Source organism: Micromesistius poutassou, assembly GCF_964030765.1.
Source record: "Micromesistius poutassou genome assembly, chromosome: 18".
Lineage (NCBI taxonomy): Eukaryota > Metazoa > Chordata > Actinopteri > Gadiformes > Gadidae > Micromesistius > Micromesistius poutassou.
The window spans coordinates 4,503,084-4,518,845 of NC_140288.1; the positions used below are offsets into that span (position 1 = coordinate 4,503,084).

The 15,762-nt window shown below is 47.1% G+C and overlaps 3 protein-coding genes across 4 annotated transcripts in view; 2 read left to right on the forward strand and 1 right to left on the reverse strand.

Moving 5' to 3' along the window:
• Positions 1-3,438, forward strand: part of niban2a (niban apoptosis regulator 2a) — a 35,378-nt gene extending 31,940 nt beyond the window's left edge. Inside the window, exons 13-14 of the mRNA XM_084483382.1 lie at positions 200-311; positions 1,092-3,438. Of these exons, the coding sequence (XP_084339508.1) occupies positions 200-311; positions 1,092-1,999 (1,020 nt within the window). The 3' untranslated portion in view covers positions 2,000-3,438. The remainder of the gene's footprint in view (positions 1-199; positions 312-1,091) is intronic.
• A 488-nt stretch (positions 3,439-3,926) lies between these two features.
• Positions 3,927-10,343, reverse strand: slc31a2 (solute carrier family 31 member 2). 2 transcript variants are annotated; one of them, XM_084483386.1, is made up of 4 exons: positions 10,123-10,343; positions 8,410-8,476; positions 6,092-6,326; positions 3,927-4,888 (listed from the first exon to the last, which is right to left on the reverse strand). In XM_084483386.1, the coding sequence occupies exons 1-4, from the start codon at positions 10,126-10,128 to the stop codon at positions 4,714-4,716; spliced, it is 483 nt and encodes a 160-aa protein (XP_084339512.1). In that variant the 5' UTR covers positions 10,129-10,343; the 3' UTR covers positions 3,927-4,713. The 2 variants fall into 2 exon arrangements, with proteins under 2 accessions (XP_084339512.1, XP_084339513.1); XM_084483387.1 differs by lacking the exon at positions 8,410-8,476.
• Positions 10,344-11,234: 891 nt separating this feature from the next.
• The window catches only part of LOC311363303 (hamartin-like), a 34,812-nt gene continuing 30,284 nt past the window's right edge, over positions 11,235-15,762 (forward strand). The window contains 2 exon segments of the mRNA XM_084483262.1: positions 11,235-11,360; positions 15,232-15,541. Of these exon segments, the coding sequence (XP_084339388.1) occupies positions 15,433-15,541 (109 nt within the window). The 5' untranslated portion in view covers positions 11,235-11,360; positions 15,232-15,432.

The window sequence follows — 15,762 nt, forward strand, 5'->3', positions numbered from 1 at the left end:
GTATCGGAAAAAAAATCGATCGGGCGGCGAATTGCATCGCGTATCCGACATCCCGACGGAGAACTGCGAATGCTCGGGGGGGGTCTCCATAGTTACGGAGTCGTACAGCGGATTACGGATACGGAGTAGTATACTTTGGCCTTAACCCGCTAACTAACACTAACTAACCCGTGGTCCGGTTCATGTTCACCGTCTGCAGGAGCTTCCTAAATTCAAGGAGCTCATCTTTGAGGACTTCTCTCGCTTCCTATTGGTGGACAACGTCTTCGAGGAGGTGGTGCTGCACTCTGTCACCAAGGACATCATGATGGGTGAGCACACACACGCACGCACACACACACACACACACACACACACACACACACACACACAGGTACGCAAACACAAGCACACATGCACAAACAGGTACGCAAACGAAGCACACACAAACACAATCTCTGCACTGCTGTGTATATCGCATATGCTGCCCTTAACGATGGGGTCATTTCCCGTCGGCGGACATATCCCCACATTCTCTTATTCCCCACCGAAAGACCGCATCGCATCCATAAAATCTAAATGGACTGACATTCATTCCCAGTTAATTCGCCTTTTCCTCAATTATTCTGTTTTTGGCGGCCGGGATTTTCCATTGGTGGTCCGCCGTTTGGCTTTTAATTTTGGCAGCTGGCAAGTCATTTATACGAAGGAAAAACCCTTTTTTCCATTTTCATCAACACAGTCACTAACCCTCTTCTCCTCCCTCCCCCTTTCTCCCTTCTCTCCCCTCTCTCTCCCTCGCTCCCTTTCTCCCCTCTCTCCCCTCCCCTCTCTCCCCTCTCTCTCCCTCTTCCTCTCTCTTCCCCCTCTTTCTCCCCCTCTCTCCCCTCTCTCCCCCCTCCCCCTCTCTCCCCTCTCCCCCTCTCTCCCCCCTCTCTCTCTCTCCCCTCTCTCCCCCCCTCCCCCTCTCTTCCCCTCTCTCCCCCCCCTTCCCCCTCTCTCCCCTTCTCCCCCTCTCTCCCCTTCTCTCCCCTCTCTCCCCCTCCCCTCTCTCCCTCTCTCCCCCCCCCCCCCTCTCCCTCTCTCCCCCTCTCTCCCTCCCCCCCCCCCAGCCGTGAAGGAAGCGGCCGTCCAGAGGCGCCACAACCTGTACCGGGACAGCATGGTCCTGACCAACAGCGACCCCAACCTGCACCTGCTGGGCGAGTCGCCCTCGGTGGACTGGTCCACCAAGTTCTCCCCCGACGACCCGGAGGGGGAGGAGGGGGAGGAGGCGGGGGGGGCCCAGGAGGAGGGGCCCCGGGGCGGGCTGGCGTCGGCGGCCAAGAGGCGGCGGCAGGTGGTGTCCATGATCCAGCTGGACGGGGTGCCACTGGCGTACGAGTCCTGCATGGAGGTGCCCGGCGTGGAGCAGATCCCCGAAGAGGAGGGCGAAGAGTACGGCGGGCGCTGCAAACTGGGAACGGAGGAGGAGGAGGAGGAGGAGGAGGAGGAGGAGGACGACAACGACGAGGCCAGGATGCTCCCCCGGTCGCCCAAGTCCCCCGACAGCGTGCACGAGATCCGGGGTCTGATCAACCCGGTGGTGGAGGTGGAGAACGAAGAGGAGGAGGGGGAGGGGGGGCGGAGCAACGGGGCGGCGGTCACCGTGCTGATGGAGGACGGGTCGGTGGAGGAGGTGAGGTCGGTGAGCACCCTGGTGGAGGGGGGTGACCCGCGGAGGGTGGCGTCGCCGCAGGACATGGCGAAGAGGCTCTCGGGGAAGGCCACGACGCAGGAAGTGACCGACATCGAGCGGGCCATACAGGAAATTGATATCGCCGTGCAGGAAGGCGGGAAGGACACGGAATCGGACGCCGACTCGGCGCAAGCCTCGTCAAGGGCCGACGAGGCGTTGAACGAGGTTGGGCCCCAGCCAATCGGAAACGGTCTGACAGGAGGGGGCGGAAACGCGGAAAAGGTGGAAAACTTTGGGGAGAAGGTAGCTGTGCAAATCTCCGACGTCGTCTGTGAGATTTAAGAAATTTGTTATTTACCTTCAATCAAAAAAAGGTAAATAATGAGCAAGGACTTTCATTTGCATTATCTCTTCAGTCTTATCTTTCCAAACTATGCGTGGCTACATTTCTAGGTTTTGAAATCGTACCAACGTATACGTCTTATTTATAACACTAAACGCTTCACTTCGAATTCAGTTACATCTGATGTGGTATCTACTGTTAGAAACTTTAAATACTTTAGCATTTCAGAAACCTTTTTAAGTTTCCTTTATAAAAGTACCTTCAACGACAGTGCAGGGATATATATACTGCCACCTGATTGGTTGATTAGTTAGCAGCGTTAACGAGCAGGCGTACAGGTGTGCCTACTAGTGGCAGATGAGTGTCTGTACGTCCTGTGTGGACAGCTTACATGGGAAAAAAAAGCAGTCCTACAAGGGTGTCTCACTATTAGGTTTTAAATACATTTTCAAAGCTGTTTTTTTCGTCCGATTCCGAGGGTGTATGATGTATATTTTACGAAACGTACGACTTGCTGTTTGTATAATTTCCCCCTAGCCGTGATTTTAAGTTGCCTCCTGTTCGAGCGTCGACACATGGTTGATGCGATTGTGGTCGGATTGTAGTGAAATGACTGCTTAGTGCTTTATATGGAGAGTTTGACTCAACGTTACGGAGTCAAGGACACAGGATGCAGTGAAAAAGAGGCAGTTAAGGGTAACGTTGATTTTGAACACGCTAGGACAGGCGGCCACGTGAATCTAGTTGTTTTGTACGATTAATTACTAGCAAAGCACATACAATGTTTTGTAACTGGAACTATATGGCAAGCACATTTTCACACTCAATAATTGACCCTGTGTTTGTGACTAATTACTGGTCATTTGTTTTATTGCATTTCAATGGTGACCTTGGAAGGATTAAAGTGTTGGCTAAATAACTACAGGAACACGAGGATGGTTGTCCCCGCGGTGAACCAGCAGGGGGCGCTGGAGCTATTAGTTGTAGCTCTCCATTTTGTCTACTGCTGGCTTCTGTCGTTCTGAGGTGGGTTTAACGTAATCATTCCGTAATCGCGTTACTTGCGGGGGAAATTGTATATTTCCATCCATTTTGTCCCCATGAGAGACTGCTTTTTAAGATCTTTCTACGGGCCTTGTTAAGTCTATGCAGGTGATCTGGTTTTACATGGTTTTGTAAAACAGAATGTTAGGTCATTCATCATCACGGGTTTCAATTCCCTCTAAAACTTCCCTCTTGATTTGAAAGACATGACTTCCTGATAATTCATTGCCGGAAACTATACTTTGTGATCATGAGCTTGCCTAAATAACTGATGACTCGTTAACTTGTTTATTTATTATATAAATTATACAGCGGAGGTCTCTCTCTCTTCTGTGCACGTCACTTCTCTTTGCCCTCATCGTTGTTTTCGACCGTATTCGTTGTACATGTACGGATGAATTGCATTACATAATTATGTATTAATGGAATAAAACATACCGATTACGTCAACCTTACTGCCTCAAGTCACAGCAGGGTATTTTATGGGGTCATCGTGTTCCTTAATTCCTTAACTCCGTTCCTTTGTTCCTTAATTTACATATTCACATTTAACCACGGATCTACCTTCCTGGTTCCTACATACGTCGGCCTGATATCATACCATGTTGACACAATATGCCAAGTCAATAAAGACTCCCCAAAAGTGGGTTTATATCTATATACAACAGTGCAGCTGTTGAGACCAGCTGTGTTCCTGACCCTTATCAAGGCCTTCTCTGTTGTCTTATAAAGTTTCCCCACTGTGGCTGTTTAAATGTGCACACATATAAGAAAAAAAAAAAATATTTTCACAAAACATTCCTTAAAATCGGTATTTTAAGACCTGAGCAGCCACAACGGTCCCAAGTTTCTTCCCAAATAATGTGAAAGAGAAATATGAAAGAAGGTATCAAAAAAACACATTTTATTTTCAAAATCATTCGAAACACTGATAGGCCATCGGTAGTACCATTAAAACAAACTACAAACTTCTACCTACATTCACACACACACACACACACACACACACACACACACACACACACACACACACACACACACACACACACACACACACACACACACACACACACACACACACACACACACACCTCGTTATAATGGAAATCTAGTAAGGTGCAAGTCAGGCTATCCCCTCATTCATGTTCCCAGGCCAGGGTTACCTGGGTGACACCCAGAGGGGATTGCTGCTGACCCAACTGCCAACAGTCTAGTCATCCATCGGTGCTTCGTGACGCTCCAGTCATCAGTGTGCACATAAAACAGACATACTAAATGTAGTTCTGTAGTACTGTGTATGCATGGATTTTTTTGCCATGCATGTTAGTAAAATATGTTTTTAAAAAACGATTAAAGTGTTTGAGGAAAAGTAATTCTATCAACAACTATCGTTGTACACGACAGAAGTGTAGTTAATACGATGATTTGAAAAAAAATTATTAAAGAGATTTTCAGAGAAATTCACGACCCTAAATGGCAACGTGATTCTCTTTTGCACCGTTTCATATTTTCGATCAAGAAAATACTGCACACGCCGACCTACGGGAAACCTCTCTGCTCAGTGTTGAAATCCAGGGTGAATAAAGGAATTAGCCCAAGCCACACCCGCGATAGTTCCAACTGTGGATCTGTCCGGTTCAATGTTAGCCCAGGAATTAGCCCAGGTCGTTCAGGTGGTTGAGAGCCGTCCGATTAAAGGGTAGGCCAGGAAGTAGCCAATGCCGGCGCCCAACAGGACTCCCAGAAAGATCCACACATTGTAGGACATGACACAGAGCATTAGCATGTAGCCCAGGCCCACCTGGAGAACGTGGAGAGCTGTCTGGATACTGTGCAGCATCCACCTGTAGAAGGAGATTGAACATTTAAAAACACAATAGATATTTACTTTATACGCCTAGCAACTAATTAATGACATGTATCTAATCACAGTCTAACCCCTACCTTAACACCTGGTCTCTGTATTCAATGTCTAACCCTTATCTGATACTGGTTACGGGACAAGTCTCTGTACTCTGAACTCTGACTACAGAGACAAGTCTCTGTAGTCACAGTCTAAACTGTATCTGCTCTTCTCTGTATTCACCGTCTAACCCTTCCTTAACAAGCTGCCTCTGCCATTTTCCTATTAACGATAGGTCAATTCCCTTATATCTTGTTCTAACTCACGTGCCTAAGTTACGAAGCAGGCAATATTGATTAAACTTCTGTGTTATTCATAGTTTTAGAATGTTTTAAGGAAACTAGGACCTCATCACGCCCTTTATTAACTCAGAATGAACAGCAAATATGTAGCCGTGTCTGGTTTCAACAGAGGGATCCCTTATTGAGGTGGATGACAGTAAGGCATGACGGTAAATATGTTACTAAACACGTTAACTAATCCTATTAGTTGAAAGAAGCATGGGCGTTGCTACCATCGGCAAAATCTCTGTCTCAACGAAAGCTTACAAACGTGTTATGTAGTAATGTAAAGTATGAAAGTATGTAAAGTAGTATGTAATGTATGTAATGTAAAAATGAGACAGCCATGTAAAGTAGTGATGAAATTTGAATTGATTTGGTTTTGCAGCATAACTGCCCTATTATCCATGACATGTTCTACCCCTACCTGCTCCTTAGTGTCCTGTATCCACTGTCTAACCCCTACCTGCTCCTTAATGACCTGTCACTGTACTGTCTAACCCCTACCTGCTCCTTAATGACCTGTCTCTGTACTGTCTAACCCCTACCTGCTCCTTAATGACCTGTCTGCACTGTCTAACCCCTACCTGCTCCTTAATGACCTGTCTCTGTACTGTCTAACCCCTACCTGCTCCTTAATGACCTGTCTCTGTACTGTCTAACCCCTACCTGCTCCTTAATGACCTGTCTCTGTACTGTCTAACCCCTACCTGCTCCTTAATGACCTGTCTCTGTACTGTCTAACCCCTACCTGCTCCTTAATGACCTGTCTCTGTACTGTCTAACCCCTACCTGCTCCTTAATGCACTGTATACTGTCTAACCCCCTACCTGCTACAAACCCGCCCTAACTCTGACGCCTACCTGTTGGCGATGACGGGCGTGTCGGCGGGGGGCTGTATGGGGGCCAGGGAGGACTGCGAGCGGCCGGGGGCCAGGACGGAGATGCACTCCCCGGGGCTCCCGTCGCACGGCGGGGGGGAGCTGGGCCTGAGGCACTGGGGGTCGGAGAGTGGACTCCCCAACCAGATCCTCCACATCTTCAGGAACTCAAAGAAGACCGTCAGCAGGCACACCACCAGCACCGACAGCACCATCCCTGAACCAACATGCACGTTATTAACACATTATGCACAAACAAAAAGTTGTGTCATGTGACAAAAAGTTATGTCATGTACTAAATAAAACACACAACACGTCATGTTGATAACTCTAGGGCTACGAAGGTTGATTGCGCCGACTCTGCAGCATCGTGGAGTAATCTGACGCAACCTTTGTTTGATATATCGTAGCCAGTACAAGCTGTACAAGCCGGTTGACGGCAAACCAATACACAAAAACAAACGTGACCGCTGTAGATGTCTGTGCCGAGTGTGTTGACACTCGATTGATTCATGCAGATTGCTTCGCCTGCTTGTTATCCACACTTCTACGCTCCCGCGGGACGGGTTCAAACAGCAACACAGTGACATGAACAACTTTAAAGGTTGTATCAGCGATGTTAGGCCGAGACATAAATGATCACATTCACCCGATCTTTCTTCACCATCCGCTAGCTGCCCACCCGATAAACAGGCTGTCAAAAGACGTCTCTGTAGGCAGCCTGTGCTCCGAGATCGTACACAAAAAAAAACGGTACTACCAACCGCTCAAAACCAAAATAAATTCTATTCCAACCAATCACCGACAAGGGGGCGGGTGTTGTGGGGTTCAGGATCGTTTTTACTGGCTGCACGAAACACGGAAGGGAGGGGGCGAGCCGGCTCTGATTGGTTGGGATCTCGCTTCAAATACCAACAGACGTCACCAAACATCGCTGGTACAACCTTTAACAATCAGCCGTTGCCTCGCCAGTGACAGCAGGGAGGGACCACAACGGGTTCCCCTCTGTGACGCCGGGCCCTAACCCCACGGTACGGCTATCCCAGACGGCGGTCGTCGCCATAGACTATGTTTAAGGTTGTCGTAGGTGCGCCAGTCATAGAGTGGTGAGGCATTATGTCACTTTAGGCACACATTGCTGTCTTTGGGTGACCACATGCTCCACTTATACAGCACATAGTCATGTGTGTTGTGTGTCGTGTGTGTGTGTGTGTGTCACAGTCATGCATGACTCTGACGTGAGCTTTGCACTTACACAAATGCACGAAAAACATGATTGTTAAACACGTCATTGTCTAACGTTCACACATTTTTTAACAGCCACACCACATCTGCTGCAGTAGCAAAAGTGTCTCCGTTCTATTAACTATGTAGTATTTAGTCGTTTAGCTGCTAGCAGACACGATTATCCAAAGAGACTTGCGGGGGATTCAGATACAGCTCATGCAAGGTTTGGGATTAGCAGACATCTTGCTTTAGGGCACCTCCATTGTTATTTCAGGCTGATGATGTTGTTGACTGAATCAACACGCTACACGAGTCTGGACCTTAAAGGCCCCCAGGTACAACGGCTTTGTTATCCAGAACGAAGCCTTGGTTACCAAGGTCAATTCTCTAGAAACAAGCCTTGGTGGTTACCAAAGTGAATTCTCTAGAAATAAGCCTTGGTTACCAAAGTAAATTATTTGTTTTGCTACATAGATGTTTCGACCAATCATATGGCTGGAGGGGAGCATCTGTAAGTGCGTCATTGGTGAACACTAACTCAGCCAGCACCAGTAAACTGTCAGATATTGTCTGTAAAAGGTTTCAAATCCATGTAGACTGGCCACTGTAGAAAAAAACACTTCTTCAAAAAGCTTCATCCACTCACGTGACGAGTTATCTTCGGTAGCAGGACTGCTGGACTAGAGGTTCTATAACACAGTAGGACTGCTGGACCAGAGGTTCTATAACACAGTAGGACTGCTGGACCAGAGGTTCTATAACCCAGTAGGACTGCTGGACCAGAGGTTCTATAACCCAGTAGGACTGCTGGACCAGAGGTTCTATAACACAGTAGGACTGCTGGACCAGAGGTTCTATAACACAGTAGGACCACTGGACCAGAGGTTCTGCTATAACACAGTAGGACTGCTGGACCAGAGGTTCTGCTGTAACCCAGTAGGACCGCTGGATCCCAGGTCACCTAAGTTTCAATGCTTTGTTATCCAGTACGAACCTGTGGTAAGTAACTATGAACCACGGTATCCCCGGTACCCGTGTGTGGAACCGTGGATGGGAACATCACCAGCACGTACCTGGCGGTCCCGTGACGGTCCAGAAGTCAAACAGGAGCGTGACGCTGCTGGACGCATCAAAAGTCATCTGGGGAAGGAGACAGAGCAGAGCGTGACTCGTTTAAGGGCGCACTCACACTAGGCAAAGTGTCCCTGAACCGTACTCAAGTACGACCACTCACACTAGGCAACCTCAACTGGGCCTGAGTACGGTTGCCTCTTGAACATATAGGTCGCGTATCCGTGCGTGTCTGCGTGTCGGCTCATTAGCATCTGTACCGTGGCCAGAGCACACCTCTCCGAAGTGTACTGAGGCCACGGAATTGAACTGTACTTGAGTACGGACGGCGTGCTCACACTCGCCAAACCATCTAGACTTTAGGGGGGCAAACGTACTCGGGCAACGGTACCGACGGCCTAGTGGGAGTGCGCCCTTACCCACGATTGTAACCTAGAACAACTGTTTTCCAAAGTATGGAGGTGGGCTCTCCAGGAGAGAGCTACAAACATACTGCGGCATGCATGCATGTCCATCGACAGCAGTTAGAGAGGGAGACGGAAACAAGGAGGGAGGGAGAGAGAGACTGAGCGATGGACAGAGAGACAGAGACAAATTTGCTATGCCATCTATCTAGAGCAGCCCTCAGCGGTACAAAGGGCATATTGTCAGAGCTGGAGAGCTGAACAGCTGCCCAGAGAACCCCATGCTTCAAATTTGGTTCATATCTCAAGATATTTCCCACACTGACTATCTTTGCCTTGATACCCTGTTGTAAAATATAAATACCCATTTCAGCATTGTTTATATTCCGCTGTTGTTATCCGAAGTAAGTAGGCCTATACATCTTCCTGGAAAGAAAGTGTGTGTGTGTCACTTTTAACTTGCATTTCAGCAGTTACAGTTACAGAAATCTGAAAATCTGAAATCTTTGGCATGAGATGTACAAAGTGTACTTATGGGTGTCCTCATTATTGATACCGACAGCATTAACTATGAGGTTAATATGGGGAAGTTACCTGAATACATTCCAGTGTAGGGAGTGTAATGTAAGTGTGTGACTGCCAACCTAGCAGTCCGCCGGGACAGTCCCAACAAAGTGGCCTAACCAGGTCAAATAGATCTGGGATAAATTAACATGACCGATGACAAAGACACACAAGTTAAAGCCAGGATAGGTATCGATCCTGCGGCTGTTGGCTTTCTTTGAGAAACCACGGGTGGGTTTAGAGATGATGAGGTCTGCAAGTAAATAGTTCCAGATAGCAGATGGTTGAATCCACGGTGCCCCCCACCCCACCCCCTTCGTGGATTCAGCCATCTGCTATCCTAAACTATTTACTCAAACTATTTTGAGTTGCCCGTGCTGAAATGTATACTTAAGCCTACTTAATGACAACCGACCACATTTCTCGGGAGACTTAAAATGAGCATATATACATTCATCTTCGAATACGGATGATTATTTAAGAGGCTACATCGGTTAACATTCACAAGGGAGTGCAGTGCAGCTCCCGTATTTGCACAGATTCCTAATTTTCCTGCCCGACCTTTATTGAGCAAGGCTGCAAAAAAGAGCCAGACCTAAGCCCCCCCTGCACAAATCATCGGGTGCACGACTACAGCATATGACATGCATTGTCGGTAATAAGCAAATATACACCCGAGAGTAAACTTCGTATAACTTCTGCCAGGTCATGCCTAAAACAGCTGCAATCTCGCACAGTAGGACTCACCTGCATCGCGGCTGAGGGGGAGAGAGAGTGGCCTGTTTATCAACGGGGGGTCTTCAGCTGTCGGTTCTACACTCCATGCCGACTTAAAGCGCTTTGATCACAGGGGCAAGTTGGCCTCGCTTCAAGATAGGTTCATATCGAGATCGCAACTATGTTCCTCCTCCTCCTCCACCGAAACATGGGACATCATTATTCCTAGTCCGTCACGCGGCGCTGCTGACGCCTCTGTTTAGACCTTGATCACGTGACAGTCCGGACGGAAACTGCCCGACTGTATTTGTTTATTTATTTATTTATTTTTTAGGTTTCTTTCTTCAGACGGCGCGCTGGTGACCTCTGCCGGTCAGCTGGTGGTATGGCGCCTCAGAGCGTGATGAACGCACTGTGGTTTAAAGGCCGTAGGACACATTGAAACAGGTCGAATAGAATCCGAATCGGAATTAATTGTATACATCTTATACACAGGAGTAAAGTAGTAGATAAAGGTAAGTAAAAATATTAAAAAAAAAAAAAAGGTCTGGTCTAGTATTGCAAATATGTGTGCTCATGAATTAAAGGCTATAGCCTTTAATCTATAAACACTTAACATGTCAGAAGAAGCGGAAGAGTAAACAGAGCAATATTTATGCGTGCCGTTAATACCTTATATATAAATCACAGGACAAATGATTTCACTATAAACTCAGGCCTCACTTTTTTTTCCGGGGTGTTCTTAATGAGAAATACAATTTGATAAAATGACATTTCATATTCATTTCACGTCATAAAAAAAATAAAGTTTTATTATTATTATTATTGTTGTTATTATTATTACGCTTACAAGGCCATTGCATACAACAATACAATGTCTTCGTTATATTCTTTAATATTTCGCAGCAGAACTTAAAAGTTCCCGCGCCGGGAGGGCCAGCCTCTCAGCCTATGCCCTCGCGCGCTCCACCTGTGTCACGCCGAACCGCATTGCACTAACTCATCCTTCCACCAATTGAAGACGGGGACCTATCTGTTTACAATTATATGTCTTTGAATCGCGGACAACATGGACTGATTCACGATCAGCCTCAATGAACGTCTTTTTTCCGTGATGTTCTGTCCATTATTAACGGCGCGATGTGTGCGAGTGGGATTGTTGCGGGATTAGTTTGCGCGCTGTCAGAGCGCGGAGGCGGACAGCGGGTGGGTTGGGCTGTGAGGTGGTCAAGATGGCGGCGCCCTGTGGAGTGGAGCTTCTCTAACAGGTAAACACCTTACGTTTTTTTCATGTCTACCGTTTTCTGCACATACTTCCAAGAGTCGATGCTGTTTGTTTGCATGTGAGTCGGGCCCCGTGGGTCTCCGGTGAGCGATGGGGACTGTCAATTGTCTTTTTTTCCCCCTCTCCTCCTCCCGTTCATTTCCAGCTAATGGTAGCGCTGGGCGATGAGAGTCACTTGTACTCAGGGATACAGCTGATATCATCCTAAATGAATCGCTGATCGTTTTTATGATGGCGCACACTCTATTTCGACCCCGTGTCGCTCAGCGCTGAGACAATGTCGGGGGTTTTCGGTGTCACGCCCGGGGAGGATAATCGGATAAAGTAAGACGAACCCTGCCCATTGTTCGGCTGACTTGTTTACGACAACCAACAAGCAGTGAGTGAGTGCCGCTGCTCCGAGCCGCTGCTCCGCTGACTACAAAGTGCGAGTCCTCAGGTCTGCGCAATTCTTGCCAACTTGTAAAATGGTTGATGCTAGAAAATATATATTTGGCTTTTCGTCCATGGTCAGTCATCCTGTATATATATATATATTTTTTTTTTACATCAGTTGCCTCCTGATGCAATTCTCGTCGGGCTCTCGGCAACACAGCAGCACCGATGACCGGCCAAGTTAGAGGCGTAGACACTCATCACATCTCTGGACGTTTAAAGCTGCAATCGGCGTGGCATCCGAGATGCTTAATATACCGTGAATACCACTTCGTCATTCATACGTACCATTGTGTTATATGTGTTAATATCCTCATGCTCAAACACATTGCATTTATGAACAGTGTTTTCGTTGTGTGCCCCCTCCTAAATAGGCCTCGTACGTCTAAAAGTAATAGCTCGACTGTCACTGTGCGTTCATCAGTATCAGACCTTTGTCTTCTCTGGCAGAAGGTAGGAACAACTTGACAAAATAAGATATTTTATCTAGACTGGATAGGATTTTTCAGATGAAAGCACAGGCCACAAAAGTTTACAATGGAAGCAATTACTACAGCCTATGGAGTCTGTTTATTCACTTTTAATAACATGCATATGTAGGCCTATGCATTTGGTAACCGTTAGGTTTTTGTAATTTACTTATAAAGGTTTTTTTTTAATCTTTATCTGTAACCACTCCCAACTGTCTTTAGAATTAAGATTAGTAAAGTATAAATGATGGGGAAACAGTGACGGGTTGTGTGTGTGTCACAGTCATGACCTAATGTGAATGGCCACATGCAAAGCAGTCCACCTTGACGACATCACGTATCAGCATGACAGACCAGTTAATCAAACTTTGGGGAGTTGTTGGGAAACAAGCAATAATAGAAGTGAGTAACCAACGTCTCACTTTATTACAGGCGTCATAGGTTACCACAGGACCTTTTAGTTGCAGGGTCTCTGCAACCTTTACCGTCACAATGTTTTTCACAAACTTTGTGTTTTAGATGGTATCCATTTGATTTTATAGGAAGTAACATGCCTCTCAATTGTCCAAATGGTTTTGGGCAAATACTTTGGATACCTTAAATATCAGTATAAATAAAAACTGATTTGGTTAGCAGTGTATCTAAATACAGCTGCTTGATTTATTATCACAGGATTCTATCCATCACTCTATCCATCACTCTATCTATCACTATATCTATCACTATATCTATCACTATCACTATCTTTCACTCTATCAATCTATATAAACATATCTATCTATACATCTATACATATTTATCACTCTTATCTATCTATATCTTCTGATCAAGATTTATAGTGTGTGTATAACTTGTATATATTTATTTAGTTAGTCATTATTTTAATTTTTCATACTGCTAATCCCAGAAACCTTGTTGACCGCTGCTGCTCTTTGTGGATGGTCTTAAATGCAATGCATCCCATAATATCCTGTCAACCATAAGTACATGTGTGAACCATCGGATGCATTCAAATCACACAGGATCACCTGATCCCAAAAACACATGCCTATTCATGTTCAGGGTTTGCAGCCGACCAGTTTTCCCTAGTCAAAGCTATTCTTGTTTGGATCGCTACGCTCCGTCTCGCCAAGATTAGAGACAACTACTGGTCTCTCCTACAGGAGAGGTAGTCAAAGTCAACCCACAAAATGGCCATTGTAACTGATGACCAATACGCATTAGAAGTACAGAGTCAGTGCTCTCCCAATGGAAGGAGCGACATACCTTCATTTGAACTACTATGCACTGAAATACCACAGGGACGACGACGGCAACAACAACAACAACAGCAACAGCAGCAGCAGCAGCAGCAGCACTGAACAAGGCAGCTGATGTGGCCACAGACCAGTGAGCTAAAGCCGGATCTCTCCAGAACAAACAATCATGTTGTTGTCCAAATTGTCCCACAGTGCAGCAGTTATGAAAATCACCTGCCGTAGTCTCTGCCATCAACAGCTTTCCACTGTTCCAACATATAAAGCTACACCGCTGCCCATCTAGACGTCCTGTACTTAACTACGAAAGAGTGCAAAAGTAATGTTTTGTAGTTTGTTATCGTCTAGTTATGGACCAGCCGGGCAAATGCAGCTTTAGGTGCAATGCATCCTGAGTGATGGACAATAAAATAAAATAAGTCTTCATTGTTTGGGGGAATGTTGGTGCAGTTCCTGAGAAAAATAAACAACGTATATTCACCACTCTGTTGGTTTTAGGGTGGAACAATCCTTTGCGAGCGCTCCGCCAAATCCACTTGTAAGTTTTCATAAACAAGTACATTTCTGAGGAGGAGAACTATTAGGGCTTCTGTCTCAGACTGTGGTGGGTCGCTATACTCAGGTCTATTCATAGGAAAACACTTTGCTGTTCATTCTCACACCACCTCTTGCCTACCAATAAACCTTCAAGTGTTCTTGGGTGTGATGGATGGCACTGGTAGCATGTTGTTTCCAGGCAGGGTAGCCCTTGAAGCCCATCCAAGTCTAACTTTTATTGTCAAACTTTAAAGTCCCCCCCCCCCCCTCTTGAGGTGCACTGGAACCATAGATATACACAAGGACCATATATGGGAGGGCTCGCCAAGACAAGATCATTGAATGTGGATGTGGTCAACGGAACAAGTCCCCGACACAACAGCCATATCCAAGACCAATACGTGGCTGTCAATTCGGCGAGGCGCGTGAGTGTTGCGAGGACGGCTGTGTGTGTGTGTGTGTGTGTGTGTGTCCGTGTCCGCAGCCAAATGTGATTTCCAGTGTTTACATGGAAGTGGCCCGGGGAGCATAAAGGTTCTTTGTGTGATCCTGGGCGTCCGGAGAGCTGCCAGGAACAGTTCCTTCAGGTCAACAACCAGGGCGGCTCCTGTTTTTGTGGTGCCTCTGACCTGAGCCCGTCTGTGTCCCAGAGAGAGAGAGAGAGAGAGAGACACACTGAGGAACCGGCACTGACGCATTCCTATGGTGGTTGTGTAGGCCTGAGAGACCCAAGTTTGGTTCTGACCCGTTGTCTGTGGTGGTTGTCACTCCAAATAGACATCGCTCCTCCTTCCGCGCTCTGCTTGCTTTGTGTTTTGATGTTGCCCTGGTTGGCTTCTTTTCTAGTTCATATCAGACGCTTCTAATATACACATGATGACATAAGTATACAAAAAAAAGTTACCGCTCCATTTTCTTTTTTGAATTGATTCCACATCAAAACATTATCGCACATAAAAAAAAAAAAAGAGGCAAGATTACGGTCGTTGTACTTCGGAAGAAAAACGTCTCGCACACGCACACACACACGCAAACGGACGTTAAAAAACCCCAAAAAAACCCGCTCTCAAACGATCACACGTTGCGCTGTGATCGTCACATGACCTGCTAATCCCCGATCACGGCTCTGACTCTGCTGGGAACTCTTTCCTCCCAGAGGAGCCTGGAGAGTGCATCGGCCCCAAGGAGCCCCCCAGCCCGGGCCGGTAGGCAGGCAAGGACACCTCCCCTCCCCCCCTTCCCCCCCCCCCAAGAGAGAGACCAGCCTCACCCCCCGGCCTCCGCATCCACCTCCTCCTCCACCACCTCCACCACCACCACCTCCTCCTCCACCACCTCCTCCAGCACTGCCACCAGCATGGCTCGGGAGCAGCCCAACGTGGTGGACCTTCTCCCCCTCTTGGACACCTCGGACCTCCGCTTGCTGGAGGAGACCCGAGGCCTTATCAACGACCACCTCAACGCGGGTAAGACCTCATGTTGGCCCCTTCAGCATGTCGGCGTGTGCTCCCTTTACGTTTCTTTGTATGTTCTCTTTTTTTTTTCTCCCAGCCTACCGGTGGGTAGAGTCCGGTTGGTAGGTTGGTTCTTCTCTGTGAGTCGCTTTGGGTAAAGCGTCCGCTAAACGTGTGCTAAAATGCGGATAGCCTCGACTCTGTTCATGTGAATAAGCCAGCTCTTTAGTCAT

Excerpts from the sequence above, each read along its gene's own strand:
- slc31a2 (XM_084483386.1), bottom strand. Across the intron at positions 6,327-8,409 it reads GACCGTCACGGGACCGCCAG|GGATGGTGCTGTCGGTGCTG; the intron begins GTACGTGCTGGT and ends ATGTTGGTTCAG. Across the intron at positions 4,889-6,091 it reads ACGCCCGTCATCGCCAACAG|GTGGATGCTGCACAGTATCC; the intron begins GTAGGCGTCAGA and ends CTCCTTCTACAG.